Source organism: Rhinoraja longicauda, chromosome 43, assembly GCF_053455715.1.
Source record: "Rhinoraja longicauda isolate Sanriku21f chromosome 43, sRhiLon1.1, whole genome shotgun sequence".
In the NCBI taxonomy this organism is placed as follows: Eukaryota; Metazoa; Chordata; class Chondrichthyes; order Rajiformes; family Arhynchobatidae; genus Rhinoraja; species Rhinoraja longicauda.
The window spans coordinates 8,632,492-8,649,791 of record NC_135995.1 but is presented as its reverse complement, the minus strand read 5'-3'; the positions used below and the strand labels follow the sequence as shown (position 1 = coordinate 8,649,791).

Below are 17,300 nucleotides of genomic sequence, written 5' to 3'. Positions count from 1 at the left end.
CAGCGGGTGATGTGCGCCCCGGCGGGTCGCAGACTGGAGCCCGCGATGTTGTAATGAGGTGTTGCATTTTGTGACGTGGAACAAAGGCAGGACCCACACGGTGAACGGTGGTCCTCTGGGGAGTGTTGTAGAGCAGAGGGATCTAGGAGTTCAGGGGCATGGTTCCTTGAAGGTCGAGTCGCAGGTGGATAAGGCGGTCAAAAAGGCTTTTGGCACATTGGCCTTCATCAGTCAGAGTATTGAGGATGGAAGTCGGGAGGTCGTGTTGCAGTTTGGGGATTAAATGGGAGCCGTTCAGCGCCGACCTGTTGTCCACCGGGTTTCTGCCCCACAGCCCCTGAGCCCCGCTCCTGACGCTGGTCCCGGGACCCGACCCTTTTACACACCCGGAGCGGAACCGGAGCAGATTCCCAGCCACTGGTCTTCATCCCAAGTCCAGAAGAAAGGATAAAGTTTCTCCGTGAATTTATTCCCAGTGAAGGTGTGGAGATGGGACTTGGTGGCCGCGTCGTAAAATGAAACTGTCCCGGACTCGTAACTGAGATAAACTCCCACCCTCCCGGGGATGGGACGGGCGGGGAGAGGGGATCGAGGGGAGGTGATTGCAACAAACGTTTCACCCCGCCCCCGCCAGATGCTCCAGACTCCAGTCTCCGGGGCCAGTGCGACCCATCCCTTCCTCTCCACAGACTCTGCGGCGACTCCCAGACTCCAGTCCTCACTCCCCGCCACCTCCACCTCCCAGTAATGTCTCCCCGATGTGAACCCCTCCGATCCCAGCACACACGGCCGGACTGTAAACCTCTTCCCGGTGTCAGGGAGACTCCTCTCGATCCGGGTCAGTCTCACCCTCTTCCGATCCTCAGACACCTCGAGCTGCGCATGCGCTGTTTCCACATCCAGGGTGACGGAGACTGGGGGGAGAAGCAGAGAATCAGAGAGTCCCCGGGGGGGGGGGGGTGGGGGGTCGGGGGGAGACTCGGGCAGCGCGGCCCCGGGACCGGGGGAGAGGCCGCTCGGCCTCAGGCACAGGCGGGCGGACAACTGAAACCCTGCCCGGGGCTTCACCCTTGACCACATCGGGGGGACAACAGACATCTCCCCCGGAGTTTTTAATCCAGGGATGGAGAGGGGAATTTCGTGAGGTGGGGGAGGGTGGACGGGGAGGACGAGTGAGGAGGATTGCGAGATTGCGGTGGTGAAGGAGAAACGAAGGGGGGGGGGGTACACACATATGGAGACAGATCGGAGCAAGAGGATATTGAGGTTAGCAGTCATTTGAGGAGTTTATAGAGGAGGTAGAGGTGCGTGGTGGGGTCATCATGATCACAAAGGGGGCAGAAACGAGGGGCCAGATGACCTGCCCCTGTTTCTATGAGTGGAGGGTGAGAGAGAGGGAGGGGTGGCTTGGACCATGGAAGGAAGCAGAGGTTGAATGATCGGGTGTTGGACAGAACGGGTGGAGACTTGTGGTTGTGGGGTCGATGAAAGAGAGCAGATTCACGGGTGGATTTGAAGGGTGTGTACAACTAACACACTGATCTCATTGTAAACCAATATATGAACTTCACTGAGGGACTTGACAATGTTCCGCGTGCAAGGCTGGTCCAGAAAGCGAAGGCAGGTGGGATCCAAGGCGAGCTGGTGAAATGGATCCACAAGTGGCTTGGTGGTTGGAGGTAGAAGGTATCGGTAGAAGGATGATTTTTCTGCTTGGAGGTCTGTGGCTTGTGGTGTGTAGCAGAGATCGGCGCTGCAACCTTTGCTGTTTATGTTATATGATCATGGCTTGGATGTGAATGTGGGAGGTGTGATTAGTAAGTTTGTGGAGGAAGCAAAAATTGTGGATAGCGGGGAAGTTTGTCAAAGTCTGCAGCAGGATGCAGGGTAATTATCTAAACCTTATTCGGATGCAGGGAAATCAATTCACGAGAGTGCTGGTTTATATAGAAAGCAAGGAATTTGAAAGTGGATCTGAGATTTAGGTTTTACTGGAACAAGTGGACCCGATGGGCCCAAACCTCTCCTGCATTGGTACAGCACCCTCTCCTCCCTCCCTCTCCCCGTCCCTCCATTCCATCCCCCTCAATCTCACTTTTTTCTTCCCTCCTCCTCCCTCCCTCCCACCTCCCCCCTCCCTTCCTAGGAGATAGATTTAAACATGAAAATGCGAATAACTTAAAAAATATAACACCGATTTCAATGAAACTTCTTCCATTAGCACCAAAAGGATGACGCTGAGTAAGGTGGGCTTAAAATCGTCACGCTATCGTGTACCGTTTTGGCTGTAGTTCAGGAACAAACGAACAAGATTTACACTGAGAGCGGGTGATATCTGGAACATGTTATAGAGCAGGGGGTGGAATGAGATATCATCACTACATTTGAGGCACTTAAGTAGGTGAGGTGCAGAAGAATGCCGATGTAATGTGGGCAAATAGATTAGTGTAGCTGGGGAAAAAATGGTCAGGGTCGGACTCTGTAATGTACAACCATGGCTCTCAGGTCCAAGAGCACTGAATGACTGAGTCTCCACAGCCACTGGTGCAGGGTCGTTCCCCAATCTCTGCGTGCAGTAATGTCTCCTTATCTCTGTCCTGCATGGTGTAGCCCACATTCTGAGAGGGTGCCAGCTCTCTAGAGATCCCTCAGACAGGGGAACCATCCTCCCTGCATCCAGCCCACTGAGCCCTGTAAAAACTCTGTGTTTCACTGAGATCTCCTCTAATACACCTGAACTCTCGAGTAAACAGGCCTAGTCCACTCAATCTCACCGCGCACAGCAAAATCAGTGTCCCAGAGACAGGTATTGTCAATCTTTGCCGCATTCAACTCTGTGTAAGGATTATCATGCTGTAGGTATGAAAAAACTAAAGATCACAAGAAAATAGCAGGAGTAGCCTCCACTCCTCAGACCGGCTCCGCCATTCAATGTGATCCTGACTGATCTAAGATGGCACCAATTCCTGTTCTATGTGAGTTCTCCATAACCGCCAATTTCTCGATCCTTCAAATATCCATCTGTGTTCACTTTGCCTATTGCCAATAATCTGACCTATCACTACCTCCTGGGGCAGAACATCTCGGATGTTCACTGCTGTTTATGTTATATTTCTAAGGCTTGGATGTGAATGTAGGAGGTATGATTAGCAATTTGACAGCAGCAACCTCTGTCGTCGGCTGATCAGGAACGATGGAACGTATGGAATCCAGGGTAGATAGCGAATAAATAAACATGTGGCCGGAAGGTGGGAGGCAGAGTTGTTTTTCAGACTGGAGGCCTGTCGCAAGTGGTGTACCACAATGCTCAATGCTGAGTCCACTGTTGGTCCCTATTTAAACAAATGATTAGATAAATGACATGTATGTGGGTGGCATGTCTAGCAGGTTTGTAGATGAGACTAATATTCATGAGACATCATGGAGAGTGAAGAAGGTTGTCTAAGATTAAACTGGTCAAAATGAACTGGGCCAACAGACTGAGGAATGGGAGATGTAGTCTTCTAAACTTCGAGGGCATCGGTTTAAGTTCTGAAGGGAAAGTCTAAAATGTTCTTGAACGGCAACGTTTTCAGGCACTGGGTGGCAGAGAGCTAGCTGCCATAGGAGGTGTTGGAGGCGAATACAATTTCTATCGGCAATGTTTGCATCTGTGTTACTAAAAGGCGTTATAAACAAGAAGAGAGGAAACTGGACATGTTTTACCTCGCTTAATGACAGATGTTTCTCTCCACAGCGTGTTCATCAAAAAGTGGTGATCGAATTTTTCAATCGGCAAGGCACCGTCTGTCACTGTGAGTGCTTTATCTTCATCACTAACCCTGCAAGTATTTAGCAGCTGGTGATAAACTGAGCCTCAACAATTTCTTTGAGCTGATACACAAACATGCAGTATTTCAGTCAAGAGCATGTCATAGAAACATAGAAACATAGAAAATAGGTGCAGGAGTAGGCCATTCGGCCCTTCGAGCCTGCACCGCCATTCAATATGATCATGGCTGATCATCCAGCTCAGTAGCCCGTACCTGCCTTCTCTCCATACCCCCTGATCCCTTTAGCAAAAAGGGCCACATCTAACTCCCTCTTAAATATAGCCAATGAACTGGCCTCAACTACCTTCTGTGGCAGAGAATTCCACAGACTCACCACTCTGTGTGAAGAAATGTTTTTTCATCTCGGTCCTAAAAGACTTCCCCCTTATCCTTAAGCCATGACCCCTGGTTCTGGACTCCCCCAACATCGGGAACAATCTTCCCGCATCTAGCCTCTCCAACCCCTTAAGAATTTTGAATGTTTCTATAAGATCCCCCCTCAGTCTTCTAAATTCCAGCGAGTACAAGCCCAGTCTATCCAGTCTTTCCTCATATGAAAGTCCCGCCTTCCCAGGGATCAATCTGGTGAACCTTCTCTGTACTCCCTCTAAGGCAAGAACGTCTTTCCTCAGGTTAGGAGACCAAAACTGCACACAATACTCCAGGTGCGGTCTCACCAAGGCCCTGTACAACTGCAACAGAACCTCCCTGCTCCTAAACTCAAATCCTCTTGCTATGAATGCCAACATACCATTCGCTTTCTTCACTGCCTGCTGCACCTGCATGCTTGCTTTCAATAACTGGTGCATCATGACACCCAGGTCACGTTGCATCTCCCCTTCTCCCAATCGGTCACCATTCAGGTAATACTCTGCTTTCCTGTTCTTGCCGCCAAAGTGGATAACCTCACATTTATCCACATTATATTGCATCTGCCATGCATTTGCCCACTCGCCTAATCTATCCAAATCACTCTGCAGCCTCCTAGCATCCTCCTCGCAGCTAACACTGCCACCCAGCTTCGTCTCATCCGCAAACTTAGAGATGTTGCATTCAATTCCCTCGTCCAAATCATTAATATACACCGTAAATAACTGGGATCCCAGCACTGAGCCTTGCGGTACCCCACTAGTCACTGCCTGCCATTCCGAAAAGGACCCGTTTATTCCTACTCTTTGCTTCCTGTCCGCCAACCAATTTTCTATCCACCTCAACACTGAACCCTCAATACCGTGTGCTTTAAGTTTGTACACCAATCTCCTATGTGGGACCTTGTCGAAGGCCTTCTGAAAGTCCAGATATAACACATCGACTGGTTCTCCCTTATCCACTCTACTAGTTACATCCTCGAAAAATTCTATAAGATTCGTCAGTCATGATTTGCCTTTGGTAAATCCATGCTGACTTTGTCCGATGATTTCACCACTTTCCAAATGTGATGCTATCACATCTTTAATAACTGACTCTAGCATTTTCCCCACTACCGATGTTAGGCTAACTGGTCTATAATTCCCCGTTTTCTCTCCCTCCCTTTTTAAAAAGTAGGGGTACATTAGCTACCCTCCAGTCCTCAGGAACTACTCCAGAATCTAAAGAGTTTTGAAAAATTATCACTAATGCATCCACTATTTCTGAGGCTACTTCCTTAAGCACTCTGGGATGCAGCCTATCTGGCCCTGGGGATTTATCTGCCTTTAATCCATTTAATTACCTAACACCACTTCCCGACTAACCTGGATTTCCCTCAGTTCCTCCATCTCATTAGACTCCCGGTCCCCCGCTATTTCCGGCAGATGGTTTATGTCTTCCTTAGTGAAGACAGAACCAAAGTATTTGTTCAATTGGTCTGCCATCTCCTTGTTCCCTATGATCAATTCACCTGTTTTTGACTGCAAGGGACCTACATTTGTCTTAACTAATCTTTTTCTCTTGACATATCTATAAAAGCTTTTGCAGTCAGTTTTTATGTTCCTTGCCAGTTTTCCCTCATAATCTATATTTCCTTTCCTAATTAAGCCCTTTGTCCTCCTCTGCTGGACTCTGAATTTCTCCCAGTCCTCTGGTATGCTACTTTTTTCTGGCTAATCTGTATGCTTCATCTTTTGTTTTAATACTATCCTTGATTTCCCTTGTTAGCCACGGATGCACTACCTTTCCTGGTTTGTTCTTTTGCCAAACTGGGATGAACACTTGTTGTAGTTCATCCATGCGACCTTTAAATGCCTTCCATTGCATGTCCACCGTCAACCCTTTCAGCACCAATCGCCAGTCTATCTTGGACAATTCACGCCTCATACCCTCAAAGTTACCTTTTTTTAAGTTCAGAACACTTGTTTCTGTATTGACTTTGTCACTCTCCATCCTAATGAAGAACTCTACCATATTATGATCACTCTTGCCCAAGGGGCCTCGCACAACAAGACTGCTAACTAACCCTTCCTCATTACTCAATACCCAGTCTAGAATGGCCTGTTCTCTCGTTGGTTCCTCGACATGTTGGTTTAGAAAACCATCTCTCAAACATTCCAAGAAATCCTCTTCCTCAGCACCCCTGCCAGTTTGGTTCACCCAATCTATATGTAGATTGAAGTCACCTATTATAACTGCTGCACCTTTAGTGCACGCATTTCTAATTTCCTGCTTGATGCCATCCCCAACCTCACTACTGCTGTTAGGTGGCCTGTACACAACTCCCACTAGCGTTTTCTGCCCCTTGGTGTTTCGCAACTCTACCCATATCGATTCCACTTCCTCCAAGCTAATGTCCTTCCTTTCCACTGCTTTAATCTCCTCTCTAACCAGTAATGCTACCCCACCTCCTTTTCCTTTCTGTCTATCCTGCCTGGATGTTGAGCTCCCAGCCTTGGTCACCCTGGAGCCATGTCTCCGTAATCCCAACTATATCATAATCATTAATAGCTATCTCCACATTTAATTCATCCACCTTATTACGTATACTCCTTGCATTGAGACACAAAGCCTTCAGGCTTGTTTTTACAACTCTCTTACCCCTTATACAATTATGTTGAAAAGTGGCCCTTTTTGATTTTTGCCCTGGATTTGTCTGCCTGCCACTTTTACTTTTCACCTTGCTACCTGATGCTTCTACCCTCATTTTACACCCCTCTGTCTCTCTGCTCCTGCTCCCACCCCCCTGCCACATTAGTTTAAATCCTCCCCGACAGCACTAGCAAACACTCCCCCTAGGACATTGGTTCCATTCCAGCTCAGGTGCAGTCCTACCTCCTCTTCCTCCCAGCTTCCTCCTGCAAGAAATAAAACACAAATCTGAGCAGACTGAGACGGGACATCCACATCCCGACAACAGGAGTTTCACACAAATCACAACAAGCCCCAGAAATGTTCCATTGCCCAGCATTTATTGTCATCGTCACAGAGACAAATATTGGATATTGCCCGAGAGATCCTACAAGTGTATTAACAGCAAAATAATAACTAGGGGGATAATAGGTTCCTTTAAGAGCAAAGGGATAATTAGGATAGGATAGGATAGGTCCCCTTAAGTGCTGGCGACCTCAAGGCATGTTAAGGTGGGTAAATCACAGGACTTGATGAAGTGTATCCGAGAGCAAGCCTTCAACAGATCGGTTTAACGCCGCGTAATTCTTTCCCACTAAAGGGGAACATAGGACAAACTTTCCACGTGATCTTTTGATTTCCTGGAGATTTCCCATCTTTTCAGGGAAATATCAAACATTCGCTATCTCAGTGACAGGATCACAGTAACTCATCCCAAGGAGACTGCAGGCAGTGCCGAGATCCCGCAGATTATACGGGAGGCCATTTAGTTTGGGAACAACAGCAGCACAGCTCTGGAACAGACAGAGCATTTACCCAGTTCTCAATTAGTGGCAAATGCAGCATTTATCTCAGAAATATCCCCCACCATTTTGTGACTGTGCACTTTCACTTCGCCAAACTGGAGTGTCACCTCTCACCTTCAGAAACACCACACTGTCCTTTTGATCCATCTGTTGCTGCAACTTTAAGAGATCCTCCTCAATGGAATTTAAATTCTCTTCAATCTCTTCAAGTTTTTTCTCCATTGTATTTAGAATCTTCTTCTCTTCCTCCCGGATATCTGCCAGTACGCGCTGCTCTTTCCCAGTGAGAATCTGGTGCAGTTCAGCAAACTGGGATGTGATCTTGGACTGAAGGTTGTGTGACTGTTCCTGTGAAATGAAAGGGGAAGATCAATATTTCATGTCACTGATTGTGTATTCTCATGACCTTGACCGTAACATTTGTCCTGTGCATTTTTATTTGCTTTGACAATTCAATAGTTTGTCTAAATGCTTCTGAAATGTCGAGAGGGTAATCTTATTACCCATTAATCCTCTACCCCTCAATACAATACCCTGCTTTCCTTTTCATCTGCCCTTTAATTACTATTTATCCGTCCACCACCCACTTTCCCAGGGATAATTTTACAGTCCCCGATTGACCATTGAACCAGCGTGTATTGGGGACGTGGAAGGAATTCGACGCGGTCACAGGGAGAAGGCGTGAACCACACGGGCAGCGCCCGAGGTCTGGATCGAACCCAGTCACCAGAACTAGGAGACAGCAGCACTACATGTGTCACTGCGCTGCCCTGTTATTACACGCGTCACAGGGATAAAACCTGCACAAGATCAGGAAATCGAAACTTAAAAGCCTCACCAGAACTCCAGAAATCTTCTCTTTCTGTTGCTGCTCCATTTGCTGGATCTCTGATTTATATTTTGTGAGAGACTGGATGGAAGTTTTCACCTGATCCTGGAATTGTGTTTGGGAATCAGAAAATTAAATTGTTGAACAATAAAGATGGAAATAAAATGATGCGTTTAAAATCGGTTTGCATTTACCTTGCATATTTGAACAGCTTCTTTAACCGGCATAAAGCTGTGAGACTTGTGTTCCCGCGAATCACGACAAACCAGGCAGATCAGCTTCTTGTCAGTTTCACAAAACAGCTTCAGTTCTTCCTGATGTTCCTCGCAGTGAAGTTTACTTTCCTTCTCTGGAATTATTTCCCGATTCAGGCTCAGTGTTCGAGCTTTCTCAGCCAGTCTAACTAAGGCCCGATTTACTTTGAGGGTGCGGTCTGTAAACTCCTCTCTACATTCCGGGCAGGAGTTTCTCTCCTCCCTGTCCCAACTCTGTGTGATACAGGAGCGGCAGAAGTTGTGCCCGCACTCCAGTGCCACCGGATCGGTGAAGAAATCGAGGCAGATGGGACAAACTGCCTCCTCGGTCCAACTCTCGACCGGGTCTTTCGCAGCCATTGTAACTCCGCCACTTCCTGGTTCAGTGTTTCCCACTGCGCGCGCTGCCGTCTCGGGCAATGACCTTATTTGGCTGCAAGTGTTCAGTGTGAAGGTGTCCTGGCCACTTCCAACTAATCACTCGAGGGAGGGGTCAGTTAGACATTAAACCGGCCTGAATATAGACGAAAGGGGAGAGATTGCCCTGGGATTGTGCAAGGCGGGACAGAAAGGGACAGGGACCAACGCTAAGGAGGTGTAACTGAGAAGGCGTTGCACTTGTTGGGCAGTGGAACCCGCCGCCCGCATCTCCGTTCACAGCCCGGGATCAGGATGGAAATAATATTATTAAAACATATTTTAATCCACATCAGTTCACTCGTCTCTCGCGCTCCAGTCTTCAGGTGCATCTATATTTGGGTAAGCCGTGCATCATTTCATATTAAGGATGTCCAGTGTGGACCAATGTGTTCAGTTTTGTTCACTCTGCTGTTTGAAGAATGTGGATACATTGGAAAGGATGTAGAGATACTTATGAGGACGTTGCCAGGGTCTGAGGGCCTCACTGTAGGGAGAGATTGGGCAGACTAGGACCTTATTCCTTGGAGCGCAGGAGGATGAGGGGTGATCTTATAAAGGTGTGTGAGATCGTGACGGGAATAATCCCGGTTTTGGACATGGTTATTAACTGAAGGGCCGCAATCCCACAGGAACTGGTGAACTGCTGAGAGCGGCGCGGTCACTCTGCAAACCAGCGGGACAGTCCGGCTTCTGTCTTTCTTTCTCTCTTTCTTACATTCGTTCCTTCCCTAAACTCAAATTAACACATTTCCCATGCGGGAGATCGTGCACATACAAGCCGGCCGATGTGGCAACCAGATCGGAGCCAAGGTAATTATTGTATCCGAGACTTCTATTGTTGTAATTTTTTTAAATCCCCGGCGGTTTGCATATTAGGCTACTAAATTACATATTAGGCAACTAAATTTATGTCAGCTCTTCGTCTCCAAGAAGCCCTTCTTGCTTAAGTCCATACTCCGCCACCTCCAGTTTAAATTCCATTTGGAATATTTTGGAGGACCAAGAAACAAGAACTCGAGGCATCAACTAGAGGTTGGGGTGCGGTGGCGAGGCACCGATTTAATTATCAAACGAGGAATCCAGTGGCACAATCCAGGGACACAATGTAAATTATTTTTCCGCACCTTAAATACAGTTAATCGCCTCGAATACTTGAAAAAAATAAACTGTCTGAAAAACGATGAGCGCAACACTCTTATTTTGTTAAAGATCCAACTCGGTTGAAGATCAAATGTCCTTGGAAATGGCCGAGCGATCTACTCAGAGGGCAATTAGTGATGTGCAATAAATGCTGTTCGTGCCGCGACATCTACGTCCTGAGAAATTGATCACCGACTTACATTAATTCCTTAATAAGAAGGTTAAGTTTTGTTTATTAAGAACAGCCTTGTATTAACTCACGAAGCTGATGAAAAGCAATGCAAATAATAGCACAATGTATTACTCAAGTTATTCAACAAGGTAGATCTTGCGGACTCTCCTTTTCATTTCTCTCGTCATACCGGATTGTGTTTCAGTCACCGCCACCGTCCTTTTATTCCAATAGACATGATACATATTCTAGAATAGATCTATTTTAGATTTCAGCTCAATTAAGGGGTAGAATAATACAAATAGATTATAAGGCTAGATTGTTATCGGATCATTCACCATTATTAATGAAAATTACGATGCCAGATAAAGAACAGTCAGTATATAAATGGAGACTCAACTCTTTACTATTGAAAAGGCAAGACTTTTGTGATTTTATTCGAGGACAAATTGGATTATTTTTGGAAACAAATTTAAATTCAGTTAATGATAACTTTATTGTATGGGATGCAATGAAGGCTTATTTGAGAGGCCAAATTATAAGCTACTCGTCTAAGATAAAGAAAAACTATAGGAAGGAATCTGAAAGATTAGAAAAAGAAATCACCGTACTAGAAAAAGACTAACATAAAGCTTCTTCAGATACAAAAAAAATACAACTTGCAAATAAAAAAATTCAATACAATACTTTACATACTTACAGAACAGAAAAACTAATATTACGAACTAACCAAAGGTATTATGAATTAGGAGAAAGAGCGCACAAGGTATTGGCATGGCAACTGAAAGAAGGACAAATATTAAGAACAATAAATTCAATTAGAACAGATCAAAACATTATAGACAATAGACAATAGGTGCAGGAGTAGGCCATTCAGCCCTTCGAGCCAGCACCGCCATTCAATGCGATCATGGCTGATCACTCTCAATCAGTACCCCGTTCCTGCCTTCTCCCCATACCCCCTCACTCCACTATCCTTAAGAGCTCTATCCAGCTCTCTCTTGAAAGCATCCAACGTCCTGGCCTCCACTGCCTTCTGAGGCAGAGAATTCCACACCTTCACCACTCTCTGACTGAAAAAGTTCTTCCTCATCTCCGTTCTAAATGGCCTACCCCTTATTCTTAAACTGTGGCCCCTTGTTCTGGACTCCCCCAACATTGGGAACATGTTTCCTGCCTCTAATGTGTCCAATCCCCTAATTATCTTATATGTTTCAATAAGATCCCCCCTCATCCTTCTAAATTCCAGTGTATACAAACCCAATCGCTCCAGCCTTTCAACATACGACAGTCCCGCCATTCCGGGAATTAACCTAGTGAACCTACGCTGCACGCCCTCCATAGCAAGAATATCCTTCCTCAAATTTGGAGACCAAAACTGCACACAGTACTCCAGGTGCGGTCTCACCAGGGCCCGGTACAACTGTAGAAGGACCTCTTTGCTCCTATACTCAACTCCTCTTGTTATGAAGGCCAACATGCCATTGGCTTTCTTCACTGCCTGCTGTATCTGCATGCTTCCTTTCAGTGACTGATGCACTAGGACACCCAGATCACGTTGAACATCCCCTCTTCCTAACTTGACACCATTCAGATAATCATCTGCCTTTCTATTCTTACTTCCAAAATGAATAACCTCACACTTATCTACATTAAACTGCATCTGCCATGGAGAGGAGGGGAAGATGGAGGGGGAGAGTTAGGGGGGGTATGAAGGGGGGTAACAGAGGTGGGGGGTCCCCCCTTTCCTGCCCCCCCCCCCCCGGTGGGGGGGGAGATTTGACCCGTGACCCACAGCTTCATTAAACGATTGACGGCAGCCCGTGTCCGTGTAGTGTGTGCGTGTTGCGTGTCCGTGTGCCCCACCCCCCGTCACCCCTCGACACGCGTGTAACTCACACGGAAATAACTCAGGGGGGTGGGTGGTGGTGGACTGTGGGGGGGGGGGTGGTGGAGGTTTATTGTGAATCTCAGGGTGGGGGGAGAGGGGAGGGGGGGTTGAGGATGAGGGGGAGAGGGATCTTCTTTGAGGGGGTGGGGAGGAGAAGAGAGGGGTTTGAGGGGGTGGGGAGGAGAGGATGGGGGAGAGGTAGAGGGTGGAAGGAGGAGAGGTGAGTTGTGGGGTGGGGAGAGGTTTATTCTGAATCTCAGGGTGGGGGGAGAGGAGAGGGGGGGGGATGAAGGGGAGGGAGAGGTAGAGAGGGGAAGGGGGAGAGGGATCTTGAGGGGTGAGAGAAAGGGGGAGAGGAGAGGAGGAGGGGATGGCGAGGGGGGATTCAAGGGGGTGAGGGGGAGGGGAGGAGGGTTCGAGGGGGAAGATGGGGGTTTGAGGGGGTGAGGGAGAGGTAGTGGGAGGAGGGGGAGAGGGAACTTGATGGGGGTGGGAGGGGGGTTCGAGGGGGGAGGAGAATGGGGGGGAGATATTGTGAATCTCAGGGTGGGGGGAGAGGAGAGGGGGGGATGATGGGGGGAATGGTGAAGAGGTAGAGGGGGAAGGGATCTTCTTTGAGGGGGTGGGGAGGAGAGGAGAGGGGTTTGAGGGGGGAGGGAAGGGGGAATGGGGAAGAGGTATTCATTGGGGTGGGGGAGGGGGTGGCGTTTGAGGGGGGAGATGGGGGGTGGGAGAGGGAGGGGGGAAGAGGGGGAGATGAGGGGGTGGGGGATTTGAGGGGGGAGAGGAGGGGGGGTGAGTGTGGGGGTTCAGCTCTTGTCCTGAGGATGGTTCCCCCCGGCCCCCCACTGCCCCGGGGTCAGGGTCTGGAGCTCCAAGGCGTGGATCGTCACCATCTCCTCCTTCAGAACCTCGTTCACCATCCTGGGGGGAGAGAGAGGGGGGGAACATTACCCCAACGTACCACCACCCCCCCCTGAACTCCCTCTCCCCCCTACACCCCCTCCCCCCTCTCCCCCCCTACAACCCCTCTCCCCCCTACACCCCCTCTCCCCCCTACACCCCCCCTCTCCCCCCCTACAGCCCTCTCCCCCCCTACACCCCCTCTCCCCCTACACCCTCTCTCCAACTACACCCCCTCTCCCCCTCTACACCCCTCTCCCCCCTACACCCCCTTTCCCCTCCTACACCCCCTCTCCCGCTACACCCCCCCTACAACCCCTCTCCCCCCTACACCCCCTCTCCTCCCTACACCCCCCTCTCCCCCTATCCCCCTGCACCCCTCTCCCCCCTACACCCCCTCTCCCCCCTACAACCCCTTCCCCCCTACGCCCCTCTCCCCCCAACACCCCCTCTCCCCCCCACACCCCCTCTCCCCCCTACACCCCCTCTCCCCCTCTCACCTGTCCCCCCTCACCTGTCCCCTCTCACCTGTCCCCCTCACCTGTCCCCCTCTCACCTGTCCTCCTCACCTGTCCCCCCTCACCTGTCCCCCCCCTCACCTGTCACCTGTCCCCCCTAACCTGTCCCCCCTCTCACCTGTCTCCCCTCACCCCTGTCCCCCCTCACCTGTCCCCCCTCACACCTGCCCCCCCTCACCTGTCCCCCTCTCCTGTCCCCCCCTCACCTGTCCCCCTCTCACCTGTCCCCCTCTCACCTGTCTCCCTCTCACCTGTCACCTGTGTCCCCCCTCACCTGTCCCCCCTCACCTGTCCACCCTCACCTGTGCCTCTGGAGCAGAGGCTTTGAGACGAACGATTCGGCCACGACCAGAACCTTAAAGCTGGTGGAACATTTCTGAGCCGTGATGTCCTCCACGTCCTGGTGGGAGAGAGATCGTCGTCGTCAGGGACCGACGTGTCAAACCCCCTCTCCCACCGTCCCCCCCCTCACTCCGTCCCGCCTCACTCCGTACCCCTCCCTCCTCTACCCCCCCCTCCCCTCCTCTACCCCCCCCTTCCCTCCACCCTCCCCATCCCCTTTAGCCACCTTCCTCCCCCACCCTCTCCCCTCACCCTCTTCCCCTCAGTCCATCCCCCTCCTCTCTCCTCCATCCCTCCTCACCACCTCACTCCACCCCTCCCCCCCTCCATCCCTCCTCTCCCCCTCACTCCACCCCCTCTCTCCCTCCATCCCTCCTCTCTCCCTCACTCAACCCCCTCTCCCCCTCCATCCTCTCTCCCTCCATCCCTCCTCTCCACCTCACTCCACCCCCTCCATCCCTCCTCTCCCCCTCACTCAACCCCCTCCCCCCTCCATCCTCTCTCCCTCCATCCCTCCTCTCCACCTCACTCCACCCCCTCTCCCCTTCCATCCCTCCTCTCCCCCTCACTCCACCCCCTCTCCCCCTCCATCCCTCCCTCCCTCCCTCCTCTCCCCCTCACTCCACCCCCTCTCCCCCTCCATCCCTCTCCCCCTCCATCCCTCCCTCCCTCCACCTCTCCCCCTCATCCATCCTCCTCCCCCTCTCTTCCCCCTCCTCCCTCCCCCCTCCACCTCTCTCTCCATCCCCCCTCCACCCCCCTCTCCACCTCAACCCTTTCCTGGTGGAGAGATCTTCGTCGTCAGGGTCCAACATTGTCAACCCCTCCCCCTCTCCCTCCTCTGACCCCCCTCACTCCCCTCCCCCCAACCCCTCTCCTCCTCCCCCTCCCCCCCTCACTCCATCTCCCCTCCCACCCTCACTCCGTCCCTCCCTCTCCCCCTCAGTCCATCCCCCCATAAACCTTCCCCCACACCCCCTCCCGCTCCCCTCCCCCCTCACTCTACATACAATGGCAATATACGTACAATCTACCCTCCCCCCTCTCTCCTCTCACCCCCTCTCTCTTTCACCCCCCCACTCCTCCTCACTCTATCCCGCCTCTCCATCCCCCCTCCCTCTCAACCCTCTCCCTTCCCCTCCATCCCCCCCTCACTCCACCCCTCTCCCCCCTCCATCCCCCCCTCACTCCACCCCCCTCCCCCCTCCATCCCCCCTCACTCCACCCCGTCTCCCCCTCAATCCATTCCTATTGGGGAGAGATCTTCGTTGTCAGGGCCCAACGTTGTCAACCCCCCTCACTCCATCCCCCCTCAACCCCCTCCCCCGCAACCCCCCTCCCCTGCAACCCTCCATCCCCCCTCAACCCCCTCCCCCTCACTCCCTCCCCTCCCCCTCACTCCATGCCTCCCTCTCCACCTCAAACCCATTCCTGGTGGAGAGAGATCCCAATGATGTCCAACCCTCCCCCCATCTCCTCTCCCCCTCAACCCCTCCCCCTCTCTCCTCCATCCCCCCTCTTCTCTCCCCTTCCTTACCCCTCCCCCCATCCTCCCTCCCCTCCCCCCTCACTCCATCCCCTCTCTACAAACATTGGCAATATAGGTACAATCCACTCTCCTCTCCCTTCATCCTCTCTCCCTCCCCCCTCTCCCCTCACCCCCCCTCCCCTTCTCTCTCCTCATACACCCTCCCCCCCTCCCCTCTACCCCCCCGCTCTCCCCTGTCCCCCTCCCCCCCACCCTCCCCCTCACTCCATCCCTCTCTCCCTCTCTTCCCTCCATCCCCCTCTCCCCCACCCTCCCCCCTCACTCCATCCCTCTCTCCCCCACCCTCCCCCCTCACTCCATCCCTATCCCCTCTCTCCTCCCTCCCCCACCCTCCCCCCTCACTCCATCCCTCTCCCCTCACTCCATCCCTCTCCCCTCCCTCCATCCCCCTCCCCCTCACTCTGCCCCCCTGCTCCACCCCCCCCTCTCCACCTCAACCCCTTCCTGCTGGGGAGAGATGGTCGTCAGGGTCCAATGTTGTCCACCCCCTCTCCCCCTCATCCTCCACCCTCCCCCCTCCACTCTCTCCTCCATCAACCCCCGCCCCCACACTCCATCCTCCATCCTCTCTCCCTCCCCTCTCTCCCCACCCCCTCATCCCCCTCTCCCCCACCCTCCCCACCTCACTCCACATACAATGACTATATATGTACAATCCACCCTCCCCCCCTCTCTCCTCTATCCCCTCCTCCCACCCCAACCCCCCTCACTCTATCCTCCCCATCCCCTTTAGCTACCTTCCTCCTCGTCCTCCTCAGTCCATCCCCCTCCTCTCTCCTCCATCGTCCCCTCTCCCTCTTTTCTCCATCCCCCTCTCACCCCCACTCATATTCCCCCTCCACCCCTCACTCCATTCTCCCTCCTCCCCTCTCCCCTCACCCACCCCCTCCCCTCCCCCCTCTCCACCTCATCCTCCCTCTCCCCCTCCCTCTCCCCCTCATCCTCACTCCCTCTCCCCCTCCTCCCTCCCCTCCTATCCCCCTCCCCAACCCCCCTCCCCCTCCCTAAGAGACAGATTTAAACTTTAAAATGTGAATAACTTTTAAATAAATATAAATATATAAAACACCGACTCCAATAAAACTTGTTCCATCGTCACCAACTGATCGATCACTGGTCGGGGCGGAGAGACCGGCTGGGTGGGCAACGGGGTTGTGTGGGGTAGTGTTAGTGTGTGTGTGTGGAGTAGTGTTAGTGTGTGTGTGTGGGGTAGTGTTAGTGTGTGTGTGTTTGGGGGGGATAGTGTTAGTGTGTGTGTGTGGGGTAGTGTGTGTGTGTGTGGGGTAGTGTGTGCGTGTGGGACAGTGTTAGTGTGTGTGTGTGGGGTAGTGTTAGTGTGTGTGGGGTAGTGTGTGTGTGTGTGGTGTAATGTTAGTGTGTGTGTGTGGGGTAGTGTTAGTGTGTGTGTGTGGGGTAGTGTTAGTGTGTGTGTGGGGTAGTGTTAGTGTGTGTGTGGGGTAGTGTTAGTGTGTGTGTGTGGGGTAGTGTTAGTGTGTGTGGGGTAGTGTGTGTGTGTGGGGGATAGTGTTAGTGTGTATGTGTGGGGTAGTGTTAGTGTGTGTGTGTGGGGTAGTGTGTGTGTGTGGGGTAGTGTTAGTGTGTGTGGGGTAGTGTTAGTGTGTGTG

General features: G+C 51.5%; 2 protein-coding genes across 2 annotated transcripts in view; both read right to left on the bottom strand.

Moving 5' to 3' along the window:
* Positions 1-125: 125 nt before the first annotated feature.
* LOC144612220 (zinc-binding protein A33-like) lies at positions 126-10,660 on the bottom strand. Its single transcript, XM_078431780.1, has 5 exons — positions 10,619-10,660; positions 8,681-8,974; positions 8,496-8,591; positions 3,706-3,838; positions 126-914 (listed from the first exon to the last, which is right to left on the bottom strand). The coding sequence occupies exons 1-5, from the start codon at positions 10,658-10,660 to the stop codon at positions 379-381; spliced, it is 1,101 nt and encodes a 366-aa protein (XP_078287906.1). The 3' UTR covers positions 126-378.
* The window catches only part of LOC144612219 (bolA-like protein 2), a 13,016-nt gene continuing 5,609 nt past the window's right edge, over positions 9,894-17,300 (bottom strand). Inside the window, exons 2-3 of the mRNA XM_078431779.1 lie at positions 14,087-14,184; positions 9,894-13,287 (exon numbers count right to left, since the gene is read on the bottom strand). Coding sequence (XP_078287905.1) covers positions 13,173-13,287; positions 14,087-14,184 — 213 coding nt within the window. The 3' untranslated portion in view covers positions 9,894-13,172. The remainder of the gene's footprint in view (positions 13,288-14,086; positions 14,185-17,300) is intronic.